This window comes from Phacochoerus africanus, chromosome 2 (assembly GCF_016906955.1).
Source record: "Phacochoerus africanus isolate WHEZ1 chromosome 2, ROS_Pafr_v1, whole genome shotgun sequence".
Lineage (NCBI taxonomy): Eukaryota > Metazoa > Chordata > Mammalia > Artiodactyla > Suidae > Phacochoerus > Phacochoerus africanus.
The window spans coordinates 267,382,293-267,396,435 of NC_062545.1; the positions used below are offsets into that span (position 1 = coordinate 267,382,293).

The 14,143-nt window shown below is 38.3% G+C and overlaps 1 protein-coding gene and 1 non-coding gene across 4 annotated transcripts in view; both read right to left on the minus strand.

The window, feature by feature from the left end:
- The window catches only part of RC3H2 (ring finger and CCCH-type domains 2), a 50,152-nt gene that overhangs the window by 18,892 nt on the left and 17,117 nt on the right, over window positions 1-14,143 (minus strand). For all 3 annotated transcript variants that reach the window (XM_047768340.1, XM_047768341.1, XM_047768342.1), the window contains exons 5-9: window positions 12,423-12,598; window positions 5,478-5,678; window positions 5,058-5,190; window positions 4,826-4,944; window positions 3,371-3,483 (exon numbers count right to left, since the gene is read on the minus strand). In XM_047768340.1, coding sequence (XP_047624296.1) covers window positions 3,371-3,483; window positions 4,826-4,944; window positions 5,058-5,190; window positions 5,478-5,678; window positions 12,423-12,598 — 742 coding nt within the window. The remainder of the gene's footprint in view (window positions 1-3,370; window positions 3,484-4,825; window positions 4,945-5,057; window positions 5,191-5,477; window positions 5,679-12,422; window positions 12,599-14,143) is intronic.
- LOC125121778 (small nucleolar RNA SNORD90) lies at window positions 5,280-5,390 on the minus strand. Its single transcript, XR_007133640.1, has one exon. It is a non-coding gene; the product is annotated as a small nucleolar RNA SNORD90 (small nucleolar RNA).

The window sequence follows — 14,143 nt, forward strand, 5'->3', positions numbered from 1 at the left end:
ACAGGAAAAGAAGCAATCAACACTGCCTGCAAAGTCAGGGAAGTTTTCAGAAGGAAAATGATATCTGAGAATAATTAGGAACAGGAGCTCTCCAAACAGAGAATAGGACAGCATATAACACAGAGTGAACATGTACGAGGTAAAGAAGAATAAAAGAATTTATATAGTAGTAAACTGGATGTACTTTAAAAAAAGAATGAAAAAGGTGGAGTAAAGCTTAAAAGCAAGATTGGGCTCAGAACCAGTGATATACTCAGGAACCAATTAAGAATTTAAAGCAGAAGATGGACACAATTAGACATTTACTTGTGAAAGAAAATCTTGGCTCAGACACATGCAGATGCTGAGTAAAATGATAGCAGTAAAATGGACAAATTGGGTAGATACGTGTGAAACACTGAACACCTGGCACAAAATTTGACCAATTAATTTGGTTATTATTATTTTTACTACTACTGTTATAAGTTCAGGCAAGAAATAATAAAGTTCTGAAGGAGGAACTGGAGATGGAGAGTAGGAAGCCAATTTGAAGACGAGAGGTAAAATGGATTTTCAGGTTGGCAATAGTTATGAGTAGAATGGCAATGAAATCAGTTTCTTCTCTTTTTTTTTGTCTTTTTGTCTTTTTTGTTGTTGTTGTTGCTATTTCTTGGGCTGCTCCCGCGGCATATGGAGGTTCCCAGGCTAGGGGTCGAATCAGAGCTGCAGCCACCGGCCTACGCCAGAGCCACAGCAACTCGGGATCTGAGCTGCGTCTGCAACCTACACCACAGCTCACGGCAACGCCGGATCGTTAACCCACTGAGCAAGGGCAGGGACCAAACCCGCAACCTCATGGTTCCTAGTTGGATTTGTTAACCACTGAGCCACGACGGGAACACCAGTTTCTTCTCTTTTTGTCTTTTCAGGGCCACACGCATGGCATATGGAGGTTCTTAGGCTAGGGGTCCAGTCTGAGCTATAGCTGCTGGCCTACACCAGAGCCCCAGCAATGAGGGCTCTGAGCCATGTCTGAGACTTACACCATAGCTCATGGCAACGCTGGATCCTTAACCCACTGAGCAAGGCCAGGCATCGAACCCACATTCTCATGGATGCTAGTCAGGTTTGTTCATCACTGAGCCATGACGGGAACTCCTCTGACTTTTTTATGTGTTCCCAAGCAAGGTCCCCTAAAAAGCTCTATTTTAACTAAAAAGTTCTGTTTCAGGTACGGACAAACTCAAAATACCTCCTAGAGTCTCAAAAATCATCTTGATGTAAAACTCTGTATACGTCACATGGAGATGCCTAGACCAGATGTAAACAGCACCTTTTTTTCCTTAGTACCCCCTTTAGCCTTTCGAGGCTCTTCCAGCCTGGGAGGGTGGGGACACTGAGAACAGAAGCATGTTTCTACTCTTTTTAATACACACACACGTTTATCTTCTATCACACCGCAGCTGCTATACAGCTCATTATGTGCAGGGCTCAGTCCTGGCCACTGAGGGGAGGAGACAGTAATAAACAAGATGAATATAGTCCACGGAGCTTACACTTCAGTAAGAGACAAAATTCAATAAACGGACCAGAGGCCAGCAAACTACTGCCTTTGGGTCAAAGTTGCCTGTTTTTATAAATAAAGTTTACAGCTATGCAATTTTATGCATTGTTTATGGTGGCTTTTCTTTTTTTGCTACAATGGCCGAGTTGAGTAGCTGTGACAGAGATCACTGAATGGTCAACCAAACTAAACATATTTACTATCTGGATCTTTATAGAAAAATCTGTCAACCCCTAAAACAGACCTGTAAGTTAATTATAATTTTGATAAGCATGACCAAGTGGGACCTGCTTTAGTATGAAATACCGGGAGGAATCCTCCTGAAAAAGGAAGGATGAGTTAGGCACAGGAAAAACTCTAAAGGCAAGGCTAGAAGGAACAGTATTATATAAAAAAACCTGAGGCGGGAAAGACCATGGTGCACTCCAGGCACTGAGAGGTTAGTGAGGCTTGAGTAGAGAATAAAATTAGAGAGCAGTGTGAGAAGATGAAGGCACAAACCAGATGGTACAGAGTCCGGCAGGCCACAGAGGAGACTTTTTTCTTTTCTTTTCTTTCTTTCTTTTTTTTTTCCATCTGCGGCATATGGAAGTTCCCATGCTAGGGGTTGAATCGGAGCTACAGCTGCTCGTCTATGACACAGTCACAGCAATGCAAGATCCAAGCTCATCTGCAAACTACATCGCAGCTTGTGGCAACGCTGGATCCTTAACCCACTGAGCAAGGCCAGGGAACAAACCCACATCTTCATGGATACCCACAAAGCCACAATGGGAACTCCTATAGAGTAGGTTATGTGTCTTTATCTACTGGGTAATGAGCAACTTAGTTTCTCATTTGCACTGAGCCTTATGTGCAAAATTATCCCTGTTTTGTGGGGATTAATGGGATTGGGGGTGGGCAACCATAGTTATAAGACAACTAGTTAGGAGGCAACTGTGGATCAAGAAAAGGGGGGTGACAGCTTAGACTACAAGGATAGAAAGAACCGAAGGAAGAGTCAAGAAATACATAGGGAGCTGAACTGACAGAACCTGGTGTCTAAGATAAGCAGATGAAAGCAGACAAAGATGATTCCTACAACATGTCATGTATATAACTGGATGGACGGTGTACACATGGGGAGAGCAGAATGGAAGAGAACAGAGGAGATATATGAGAGGAAAAAATAGCTCAAATTGGGTTTAATGTATCTAAAAACAAAACAGATGCCCACTAAGAGTTGATATACTGGCCAGTTATTCGATTGAAAGGTTGGAATCAGCTGAGCTCTCAATGCCAAATGTTTTGGTTTAAAAATGAAATAACCAAAACTAGGACAATATACATCATAGGTTATATCCATTTGCTTTTAGGTCTGGGGTAAATGGACACAGAAAAAGAGATTACTCATAGGATAAGAGAAAGGGAAAAGAAAATAGAAAAAAAAAAATGCTAAAAAGACCAACCAAAAGCCATAATAAGAAAGCATGCTTTACCATTTTACCTGTGACTCAGCTGTTACCTTTAACGGTACCTGAGCAAATAAAACTGCACATAGGAATATTTTCACTGTGCACAGGTGCTTAGCAGAAACATGGATTCCAGCTATACAATGGTCTAAAACAGGACCCCTGAATAAGGTTCTAAATCACTTATTATTATATCTCGCTCCCAGAAGCAACAATGTATGGCTTCAGAAGAAAAGGTCATTTTTCAATCTAAAGAATTCTACAGCGTGAACTTAACTGCATCTTTGAAGCTCATCACACATTTTAAGTCTCTATGTAACACTTTCATAATGACCAAAAAATTAAATCCAAATAAAAGAGATTTCTCCTAACTTACTTTTCAAGCTCTTCCTGAGAATGGGCAAAAGTACAATTTGTTCCTCGTGGACACCCTCCTTGCTGTCGCAAATCTCGGCACATGCTAGTCTTATATTTGCTGTTTGGTTGAGGCTACAAAAAGAAAATCAATGCACGGAAAAGTGAAGACTCCAGTTGTCACTCACTTTTGGGACTTCAGAATTTTATGATTACACCTTTAATTCTTTTTCACATTAGTTAAGTAATTCTTGTGCTAACACAACTATCACTGCAATGTTTCCTGTTATGAGTTATGTGGCATTTTAGACATTCCTTCTGAGGATTATCTGTAACTGGTTCAAATGTTACATTACTTACTTGTCAGGCAACAAAGTGCCCAGTATATAAATCAATTCATTGCTGTCTTAAAATTATGATATGAAAATAAGGCAAACAATTTCAAAAAGCATTTAAAAAGGCATAAGCCTTGTCCACCTAAAATTTTCTCAGGAAAGATAGAATACAATTTACCCTGGAAGTTAAAAATTAAGAAATACTAGTTTATTTATCAACTTGAGAGTATAACTTTCTTCTAAGGCTTTGAGCTAAGTTCACACAAATAAGGAGGCAAAATATTAAAATCCAATCATAACTGCTATAATTTGCATCAAAGTCACTGTTATCTCTGTGATCTTAATGAAGATGAAACATTCATCTTTCAATTAATATATGAATATCATGTCTTGTAATAGAATAAGGACAGAAGAGTGGAAAGATCACTTTGGAGTATATTTGACCCCAGTTCTGTCACTTACTGCCACCATGACCTTAGATATGTTACTTAGCCTCCTTAAACTTCAGCATGGGAACAGCAATTATCTTGCAGGTGGCTGTGAGAATTAGAAATAATATATGTAATATATCGAATATAGGGAATGGCTCACAATAACTTAACATATGCACATTATTATTAGAATAAAGGATTTTACAGTTCCCTTGTGGTGCAGCGGGTTAAGGGTCTGGCATTGTCACTGCTATGGCTTGGGTCACTGCTGTGGCGCGGGTTTGATACCTGGCCTGGGAACTTTCACATGCCATGGGTGCAGCCAAAAAAAGAAAAAAGAAAGAAAAAGGACATAGAAAATACTTTAAATCACATATATACAAATATGAATTAATTTGTATGGAAGCAAAAAAAGAAAAAAGTAACAATTTCCCCACATTAGAAAAAAATTAGACAAAATATTTGGAAGGAATCAGACCTATAGTTGGTCAAGCTAGTGAACTCATATTTAAGACATTCCCCAAACTGCTGCTATATTATGAATTATTTAACCGATGTACTAAAACTTGGGTTTCTCTCAAAAGAACAGAGACAAAAACTTTCATGAGTGGAGTCACATAAGGAGTCTGTTAACCAAACAGCTTGTTAAAATGTTTAGGATGAACTTCTGTTAGAAATAAGAGCAGTCAGAACTATAATAAATGTGCTCACCTGAGGTGTCTCATGGCCTTTCCTACTATAATTTTGTATGAAGTCCACAAGGCCATGAACCACTGTTTTAACAGCTACCATTGCATTTTCTAGCTGCTCCCAAGTTGGTGAAACAGCATCTGAAATAACCCGCCAAGGTGATAGGATGAGGAAAAGAATTTATTAGCTGTAAATCTCTTGTGTTATTTACCTCAAAGGTAGAAAAGGTATAAGCAATTATTTTCCCACATACCTGGATTAGGGTCTATGTTTGCAAGAAGCTCTAAATGAGGCCTCAGTCTATTTAAGTTAGCTGGGTCACCTGTTCGTTGCAAAACAATTGTCAATTCCTGAACACTCTTTGCAAATGATTCTGGAGACTGCAGCTAACACAAAAAGAAAACAGAATGGTTTTTACTCTGGTTCTTAGGACACATATATATTCAAATGCTTTCACTTAGTCAACACACTGAACAGGTTTTCAAGTGTCTTCAGATTAGATAGTAGGAATATCACTGGTGAATTAAATTTTCACCTCAGAATCTGCCCTATGAAATTCATCATTAGACACTTAGAATCTCCAACTGGTTGTCTTTTCAGTTTCTTTAGAAGATTCAAATACTCTTCAATGCAACAGCCAAGATATAAAATCAGCATCTCTAATTTCACAAACCTTATCAATAATAGACTGCATGTGTGACTTATGCGCCAAGTCACCGTACAGAAGTGAGGACCACTGCTCAGGTGAAATACGGAGTCCTGCTTCCATAGCAATATGAACAATTTGGGCATCATGTTCTCTGCGTAAAGCCTCATAACTCCGAAATTCCTCCTTTAACTGCATCAGGGAAGAGTCTTCGTCCCTTTTGGTAACCTACAAAACAGAAAGGAGGCAAAAAACCTCATCAGAATTACCCTGCTCTTCGCCATCCCCAACCAATTTTTCTTTTTCTTTTTGGATAGGGGAGGTAACTTCTGCATATCAGATACTACATAAAAAAAGGTACAAATAAAATAATGTCCTTACCACGAATTCTCTTTGGAACAAAGCAGAACTTACATGACCCAATATATTGTTCTGCCTTCCTTCAATGAGGTCAGCAGTTGGTAGGGAAGAAACTTGTATACAGAAAATTATAGTATTATAGTATTAAGTGCTATCTATTATAAGACTCTATGGCAACACAAAGGAAAGGCAATTAAATCTGACTTATGGGGGAAGGAAGGGTGCTATCAGAGAAGGCTTGCCCCAGAAGGCTACAGGAACTAAGTCTTAAAGAATGAATAGGAGTTCCTCAGGCAAAGAAGAGTGAGGAATAAATTCTAAAAAGAGTAGCAAGTGGTAAAACAGAAACATGAAAGAGCAGAGGACATAGAATTAAAGGCTAAGATGTAGCCTGGAGAAGAATCACAAAGGGCCTTGTATACTATGGTGAAAAATTTGGTATAGGCACAACTCGCTTTATTGCACTGAATTTATTGTGTTTCACAGATACATACTGCATTCTTTTACAAAGTGAATGTCAGTGGCAACTCTATGTCAAGCAAGTCTATTGGCGCCATTTTCCCAACAGCATTTACTTACTTTATGGTCTCTGTATTACATTTTGATTAATTCAAGCTCCATTATTATTACATTTGTTATGGTAATCTGTGATCAGTGATATTTTACGTTACTATTGTTGTTTTGGGGCATCACAAACCACACTCACAAAAATGGTAAACTTAACTGATAATTGTATGTGTTCTGACTACTCCCACCAACCAGTATTGCCCCATCGCTCTCCCCCTCCTCAGGCCTCCCTATTTCCTGAGATACAATTTTGAAATTAGGCCTGTTAATAACCTTACAGTTATCTCTAAGTGCTCAAGTGAAAGAAGAGTCGCATATGTCTCTACCTTCTTTTTTTTTTTTTTTTTTTTTTTGGTCTTTTAGGGTCTCACCTGTGGCATATGGAAGTTCTCAGGCTAGGGGACAAACTGGAGTTGCAGCTGCTGGCCTACATCACAGCCACAGCAATGCTGGATCCAAGCTGCATCTGCAACCTACACCACAGCTCTCGGCACTGCTGGATCCTTAAATCCACTAAGCGAGGCCAGGGATGGAACCCACATCATCACAGATACCCTTCGGGTTGGTAAGCCACTGAGTCACAATGGGAGCTCCTCTCTCACTTTAAATCAAAAGCCAGAAATGATTAAGCTTAGTGAGGAAAGCATGTTGAAAGCCAAGACAGGCTGAAACCTAGACCTCTTGTGCCAAAGAGCTAGCTAAGTGGTGAATGCAAAGGAAAAGTTCTTGAAGGAAATTAAAAGCACCACTCCAGTGCACACACAGATGGCAGGAAAGCAAAACAGCCCTATTGCTGATATGGATAATGTTATTAAGTGATCTGGATAGATCAAACCAGCCACAACATTTGCTTAAGCCAAAGCCTAATCCAGAACAAGGCCCTAACTCTCTTCAATTTTATGAAAGCTGAGAGAGGTGAGGAAGCTGCAGAAAAAAAAAAGTCTAAAGCTAGCAGAGATTGGTTCATGAAGTTTAAAGAAAGCAGTCATCTCCATAACATAAAAGTACAAGATGAAGCAGCAAGTGCTAATATAGAAGAAGCAGCAAGTTACCCAGTTCTAGCTAGGATAATTTACGAAGGTGGCTACCCTCAAGAACAGATTTTCAATACAGACGAAACAGTCTTATACTGGAAGAAGACGCTACCTATACTGGACTTTCACAGCTAGAAAGTAAAAAAGTCAGTGCCCATATGCAAAGCTTCAAAGGAGGATGACTTGTTAGGGGCTAATGTAGCTGGTGACTTAAAATTGAAGCTAACCCCCATTTAGCATGCCAAAATCCCAGGGCTTAGGAGCTATGCTAAATCTACTGACTCTACCTGTACTCCAGAAATGGAACAACAAAGCCCAAATGACAGTACATCTGTTTACAATCTGGTTTACTGGATATTTTAAGCCTGTTGAGACCTACTGCTTAGAAAAAAAAGATTCTTTTCAAAATATTTCTGCTTACAGACAAACCTGGTCACCCAAGAGCTCTGAAGTCCAATGAGATTAATGTCGTTTTCAGGTCTGCTAACACAACATCCATTCTGCAGCCATCCCTTCTGCAGATCAAGAAGTAATTCTTGACTTTCAAGTCTTAGTATTTAACAGATTCATTTCATAAAGCTACAGCTGTCATAGAGTAATTCCTCTGATTGATCTAGGTAATGCAAACTGAACACCTGTTAGAAAGGAATCACCTTTCTAGATGCCACCAAGAACATTTGTGATTCATGGGAAGAGGTTAAAATATCAACATTAATATGAGTTTAGAAGAAGTTGATTTTAGCCCTCCTGGATGACTTTGAAGGGTTTACGACTTCAGTGGAGGATGTAACTGCAGATGTGGTAGAAATAGCAAGAGATCTCGCTATCATGCAATCTCATGATAAAACTTTAATAGATGAGGCGTTTCTTCTTATGGACGAGCAAAGAAAGTGGTTTCCTGAGATGGAAACTACTCCTGGCAAAGATGCTGTGAAAATTATTGAAATGATAACAAAGGATTTAGAATATCACATAAACTTAAGTTTTATTGATAAAGCAGCAGTGGGGTTTGAGAAGATTAATTTTGAAAGAAATTTGGTTGTGAGTAAAATGCTATCAAGCAGCACTGCATGCTACAGAGAAATCATTCACGAAAGGAAGAGTCAATCGATGGCGCAAACTTCACTGTTATCTCATTTTAAGAAATTGCTACAGCCACTACAACCTTCAAGCAATCACCATCTGGATCAGTCAGTAGCCATCAACACTGAGGCAAGCCATTCCACCCACAGAAGTACTAGACTTACTGAAGGCTCAGATTATGGCTAGCATTTTTTAGTCCTTTTAATTAAAGTACATACATTTTTAAGACATCATGCTATTTTACACTTTATAGACTACAATACAGTGTAAACATAACTTTTAGATACACTGGGAAGCCAAACAATTCATATGGCTTGCTTTATTCACTTGTTTGTGGTGGTGTGGAACAGAACCTACAATATCTCTGAGGTATATGCTTGTAATTATCCTGCAGGGAATGGGAAACCACTGAGGACTTTTAAGCACAAGAGTGACATGATCAATCCAGCCAACGGTTAGGCAAATGTTAGCACTACAGGTGATGATTAAGAAATTTTCTACGACCACAAAAATGACCATCAGGGTATTTTTACAGCTTTAATTCGTACTCAAGTGATAAAAAACATAAATTCAAAAGGTAGAGTTTCAAATATCCTAGTGAAACTAATCATTCAAACATTCAGATATGTAGCTAGATAATTTCCACAATAACTAATACACACCTATTCCTGAAACACTAAAATTTGCTAATGGCCACAATGAAACTTGAGACTTGGTTAGAATTCAAAATACCTAGGCTACCACAGGCTCTGAAACTTAGATTGAACAAATAAATCATTCAAACTATTCATGTTGATGATTTCCTCATCAGTAAAATGAAAATATCCCAGACCACCTCACTAGTTCTTTTGATTGCTATTGTTGGCACATGAGACAACAGTAAAATGATTCCAAGACATGAAAATGGGGAAATCAAGTTACCATCTGAGTTAATAGTATCAGTTAACAATTCTCTTTGGGAATATAGAAATATAGGAAAGTATGAGACACCTAAAATTCTAAATCAACATGATCTTAAGTATAATTTAACTTAGAAATCACAAAATGACCTACTTAAAGAAACACTGAGAAAACAAAAGGAGGAATTACTCATCTAAAACAGAGAGAAAAGGAACCCAAGAAACTAGAGGATGGTCATCCAACCACCCTGCAGGGTTCACTGTGCCTCTTGGTCAGCATGAACATCTAATCATCTGAGTAGTAAAGACGGATATGGGTGGTTAACAGAGCCTGGTCCTATTAAAGTTCCATTAACATGAATCACAAATCACCTATGGAGTTCCCACTGTGGGACAACAGGATATGCAGCATCTCTGCAGTGCCAGGAAGCAGGTTTGATCCCTGGTCCAGCATGGTGGGTTAAGGGATCTAGCGTTGCCACAGCTGCAGTGTGGGTCACAACTAAGGCTTGGATCTGATCCCTGGCCCAGGAACTCCATATGCTGTGGGGCAGCCAAAAAAGAAAAAAAAAATATTACCAATGAAGCTAGATATAGAGAAGAGACTTGTAGTTGCCAAGGGGGAGGAGAGGTGGAGGAGGGATAGATTGGGGGAGTTTGAGATTTGCATATGCAAGCTAGCACATACAGAATGGATAAACAATAAAGATGGGGAGTTTGGGATTAGCAGATGCAAGCTAGCACATATAGAATGGATAAACAACAAAGTCCTAATGTAGAGCATAGGGAACCACACTCAAAAGCCTGTATTAAACCATAAAGGAAAATAACATATATTGTACATCAACTATACTTCAATAAAATAAAATTTTTAAAACATCACCCGTGAAGCTCTGAAAACTACAATTTCAGGTCATCAGAATCACTGGCTTTGAGGACCACATAATTTTAAAAGTACACATAAATGCTTAAGTTTTAGCACTATATTTTGGTATTAGATATAGCAAGTCAAAATGTCTAGGGACAGAATCCAGGAATGTATACTCTTCAAAACTCCACAAGTAACTCTGATGTGTACCTTTTGCTGATAACCACTGCATTAAACATTAGAATCATTAACTCCCCCTTGTTTTGATTCCATGCTAAGCAAGCAAAGATTTGACACTCTTCTATAGGAAAACATCTACAACACTAAGAATTAAAGTCATTTAAGAGCTGCATATACTACTACAAGTTAATAAAATTAATAGTCTATTGTATATGACCTTGGTTGTGGTGATCCTATTCCTAAGGAACCACCAAAATTCAGTTCTCTAAGCCTATAAAGTCAAGGAGAAGATCTTCAACAATGGTGAGTATATTAGAGTAAATGTCCCTGGAGAGAGACTTTTCACAATTAAGTCGTCATGATATCCTTTTATTGTCTAAACTGCTTTTAATGTTTTAAACTACAGGGTGGTAAGGACGAAATGAGAGCAGGAAACTGAAATCACTTTCCAAATTCAGTATTATCCAAATGTCAGATATTAGCAGCAGCTGTAAATGTATGACAATAAATCTGTATGATACTACTGAGGAAAAGAAACAACATTAAGCCAGTAATGCCCAATGTAAGAACCCAGGCAGTCACTTCAGGATGACAGATGATCCTGCAACTTGGCTGCTTAGCCAAAAACATTATGTTTGAGAAACCAGAGATTCATTTCAATTGCTGCCCTAAGGACACAAAATCAAGCACTGTAACCATCAGGCAGAAAGTATCCAACCCTTGTTAGTAGAGTTAGTGAATTCATTTGAACATATTTCCATCATCAATTATCTGTTACCCTCCAACTGAGTAGTATGCAAAAAAACCTTTTTCTGCCTGAACTACTTCCACTCTTGGGTAATAAAATAGCAAAATGGCTTAAATAAGCTTTAGTTTCAAATTAAAATGTTTAACTCATATAGAAAAGCCAATGGGCCTTTCTATTTTCAAGTCCTTGGGCCCTTCTCAAGACCGGCAATCTATACTACTGTAACATGTGGAAGCTTCAAGGATTCAGCCCACTTTTCACTTCTCTCAGTACCTCTCATTACCCAAACACCTATTTGACAATTGAAACCACAATTCTAAATAACTCTACCCACTCTGCAAAACAAACAAAACCACCATCTAAATGCAGAGTGGGGCAATCTCTTTAACTTTTCACTCTCTTGTTGTCCCTGAAACAACATATGAGCCATCCTTAGATCAAAGGCTTTAATCTAATCATTACTGAGAAAGAGGCAAAAATAATAGCGGGGAAATTAAAACATATCTACCTACTCTTTTGAAGTTTTCAGTATAGTTCCTGGCTCTCTTTTAGTTTTCCTGGCCATGCCTTCGGCATGTGGAAGTTCCTGGTCCAGAAGTCAAACCCGGATGACGGTAGCAACCCAAGCCACTATGCTGGATCCTTAACCCGCTGCACCCAAAGAGAACTACCCTTACCCCCATTTTAAGATGATAAATATAAATGAGTTAGACTTCTTTAGTTTACTTTTACTATGCCAAAGTCACCAAACAATTTCCTCATGTTCTGTGTTACTGACACCTTCACATACACATTCTTACACCCACACATGGTAGTACCACACATCTGCAATATCACGGATGCAATACATGCAGAAGGAGAAAGTTTCCTTTTAACTTTTGTTTATGTTTTTATTTTAGGGCCACAACTGCAGCATATGGAGTTTCCTAGGCTAGGGGTCGAATCAGAGCTACAGCTGCCAGCCTACACCACAGCCACAACACAGGATCTGCGCCACATCTGCAACTCACACCACAGCTCAGAGCAACGCCGGCTCCTTAACCCACTGAGCAAGGCCGGGGATTGAACCCGAGTCCTCGTGGATGCTAGTTGGGTTCGTTAACTGCTGAACCACGATGGGAACTCCCCTTTCAACTTTTGTAAGCAATCTACATCTGGGGCCTCTAGACCTGGTAACAAACACCCATTCCAGGTATCTCACATATAATGTTTAGATGGTTGCTTGTTCCTTACCTTAAAACAAGAAGCTCGATACAGTAGTTGCACAACATGACCAATACTTGTTTTTGATGCCTGAGGAAATCTTGGTTCTAATCTTTGCACAACAAAAAGTACCAGAACTTTCCTTGAGAGAGCAGAACCATCTTCTAATGCCAGCAACACCAGCTTCAAGGCCTCTTCTTGCATAGCTAGAAGTAAGATACAGGAGTTCGTGATAAATAAGGAACCCAGAGACCATGTCTGTCACGGGCATCTTCAGCTATCAGTTTATGGTGGTCCATTATCCACGGTCTGTATTTACTTTGCACATACAGAGAACATCACATGTGCACAAGTACAGTTTACCTAAAAAGTAATCATGCAAAAGAAAACATGCTTCCTACCAAACAATCAAAAGGAACACAAGTCAATAGAACTTAAACAAAATATATCTTCTGTAGGTATCTAAGAATCAACCAGATAATGATAATGTTAAAGTGAAAAAAAAGCCCTCATTTTTAAACACAGAGAGGTACTCTGATAATTAAAAACATGTAAAGGACAAACAGTAGTCTTTGATAAATGGTATTTTTTTATGTATAAGACTGTTGCTTTGCCATCAGAATTATTTGGTATATAATTTAAAAGTGATATTAGCCTCTAGATGCAATACTTAAAGAAGGTATCAATTTATGTTGTTTTCCAGCCAGGGATGTAGAGCATAATCTGAATCTAATCATCTTCTTGATCCAATCATCTAGCAGTGGACGTGAGGGAATACCAGAAAAAACTGAAATTAAAGAATATTCTATACTAAAAAGCAAAAAGAAAAAAGAAAAAAGATGTCGATCTTCCCTGAAATAGCCAAGAGTGCAGCCCTAGAATGCAAAAAAAAAAAAACATTCTATAAAATAACTGCTTGCATTATTTAAGAATACCAACATTACACAAAGAAAGGCTGAGAAATGGTTCTAAACTAAAGAAGACTAAAAAGAGACATGACAAATAAATACAATATGTGATCTTAAACTGGATCATAACATCAAAGAAAATGCCATAAATGACATTTTTAAAATAACTGACAAAATGGAATATGAACTATAGGTTACAGCAGTGTACCAAGGTTAAGTTTTCTGAATTTGATGTATGTACTGTTTCAACATAAGAAACACACTTAAACATAAGAGGGATGGGGCATGAAATATGCAACCTACTCTCAAATGGTTCAAAAAGAGAGAAGGAGCATATAATCCAAAAATAGAGCAAAATATTAAAAAGTAGTGATTATGGATAAAGAATATACAGTAATTCTCTGTATTATTCTTGTAACTTTTTGGTAAATTGGAAATTATTTGGAATTAAAAGTTAAAAAATACATTGGTTCTCAATGAAAACAATGGAAGTGAAAGATCATCTAGAATGTATATCAAAAATCAAACCCCTTTTTTTCCAAGTGAGGCACTGATGCCCATGAAAATTAAGTGACTAGGCTAAGTTTTACAACTAGTGAGCCACAAAATTATAACTAGAACTAAGGACTTTTTAAAAAGTGAAGGAAATTTTAAAGTATACATTCACAATGTTGTACAACCATTAATTCTACCGAGTTCCAAGACATTTTCATCATCTGAAAGGAACTCTACAGCCATTAAGCAGTCACTCCCCATACCCTTGACCCCCAGTCTCTGACAACCACTAGCCTGGATTTACCTGTGTGAATGCTCTTCATATAAACAGAACCACAGAATATGTGA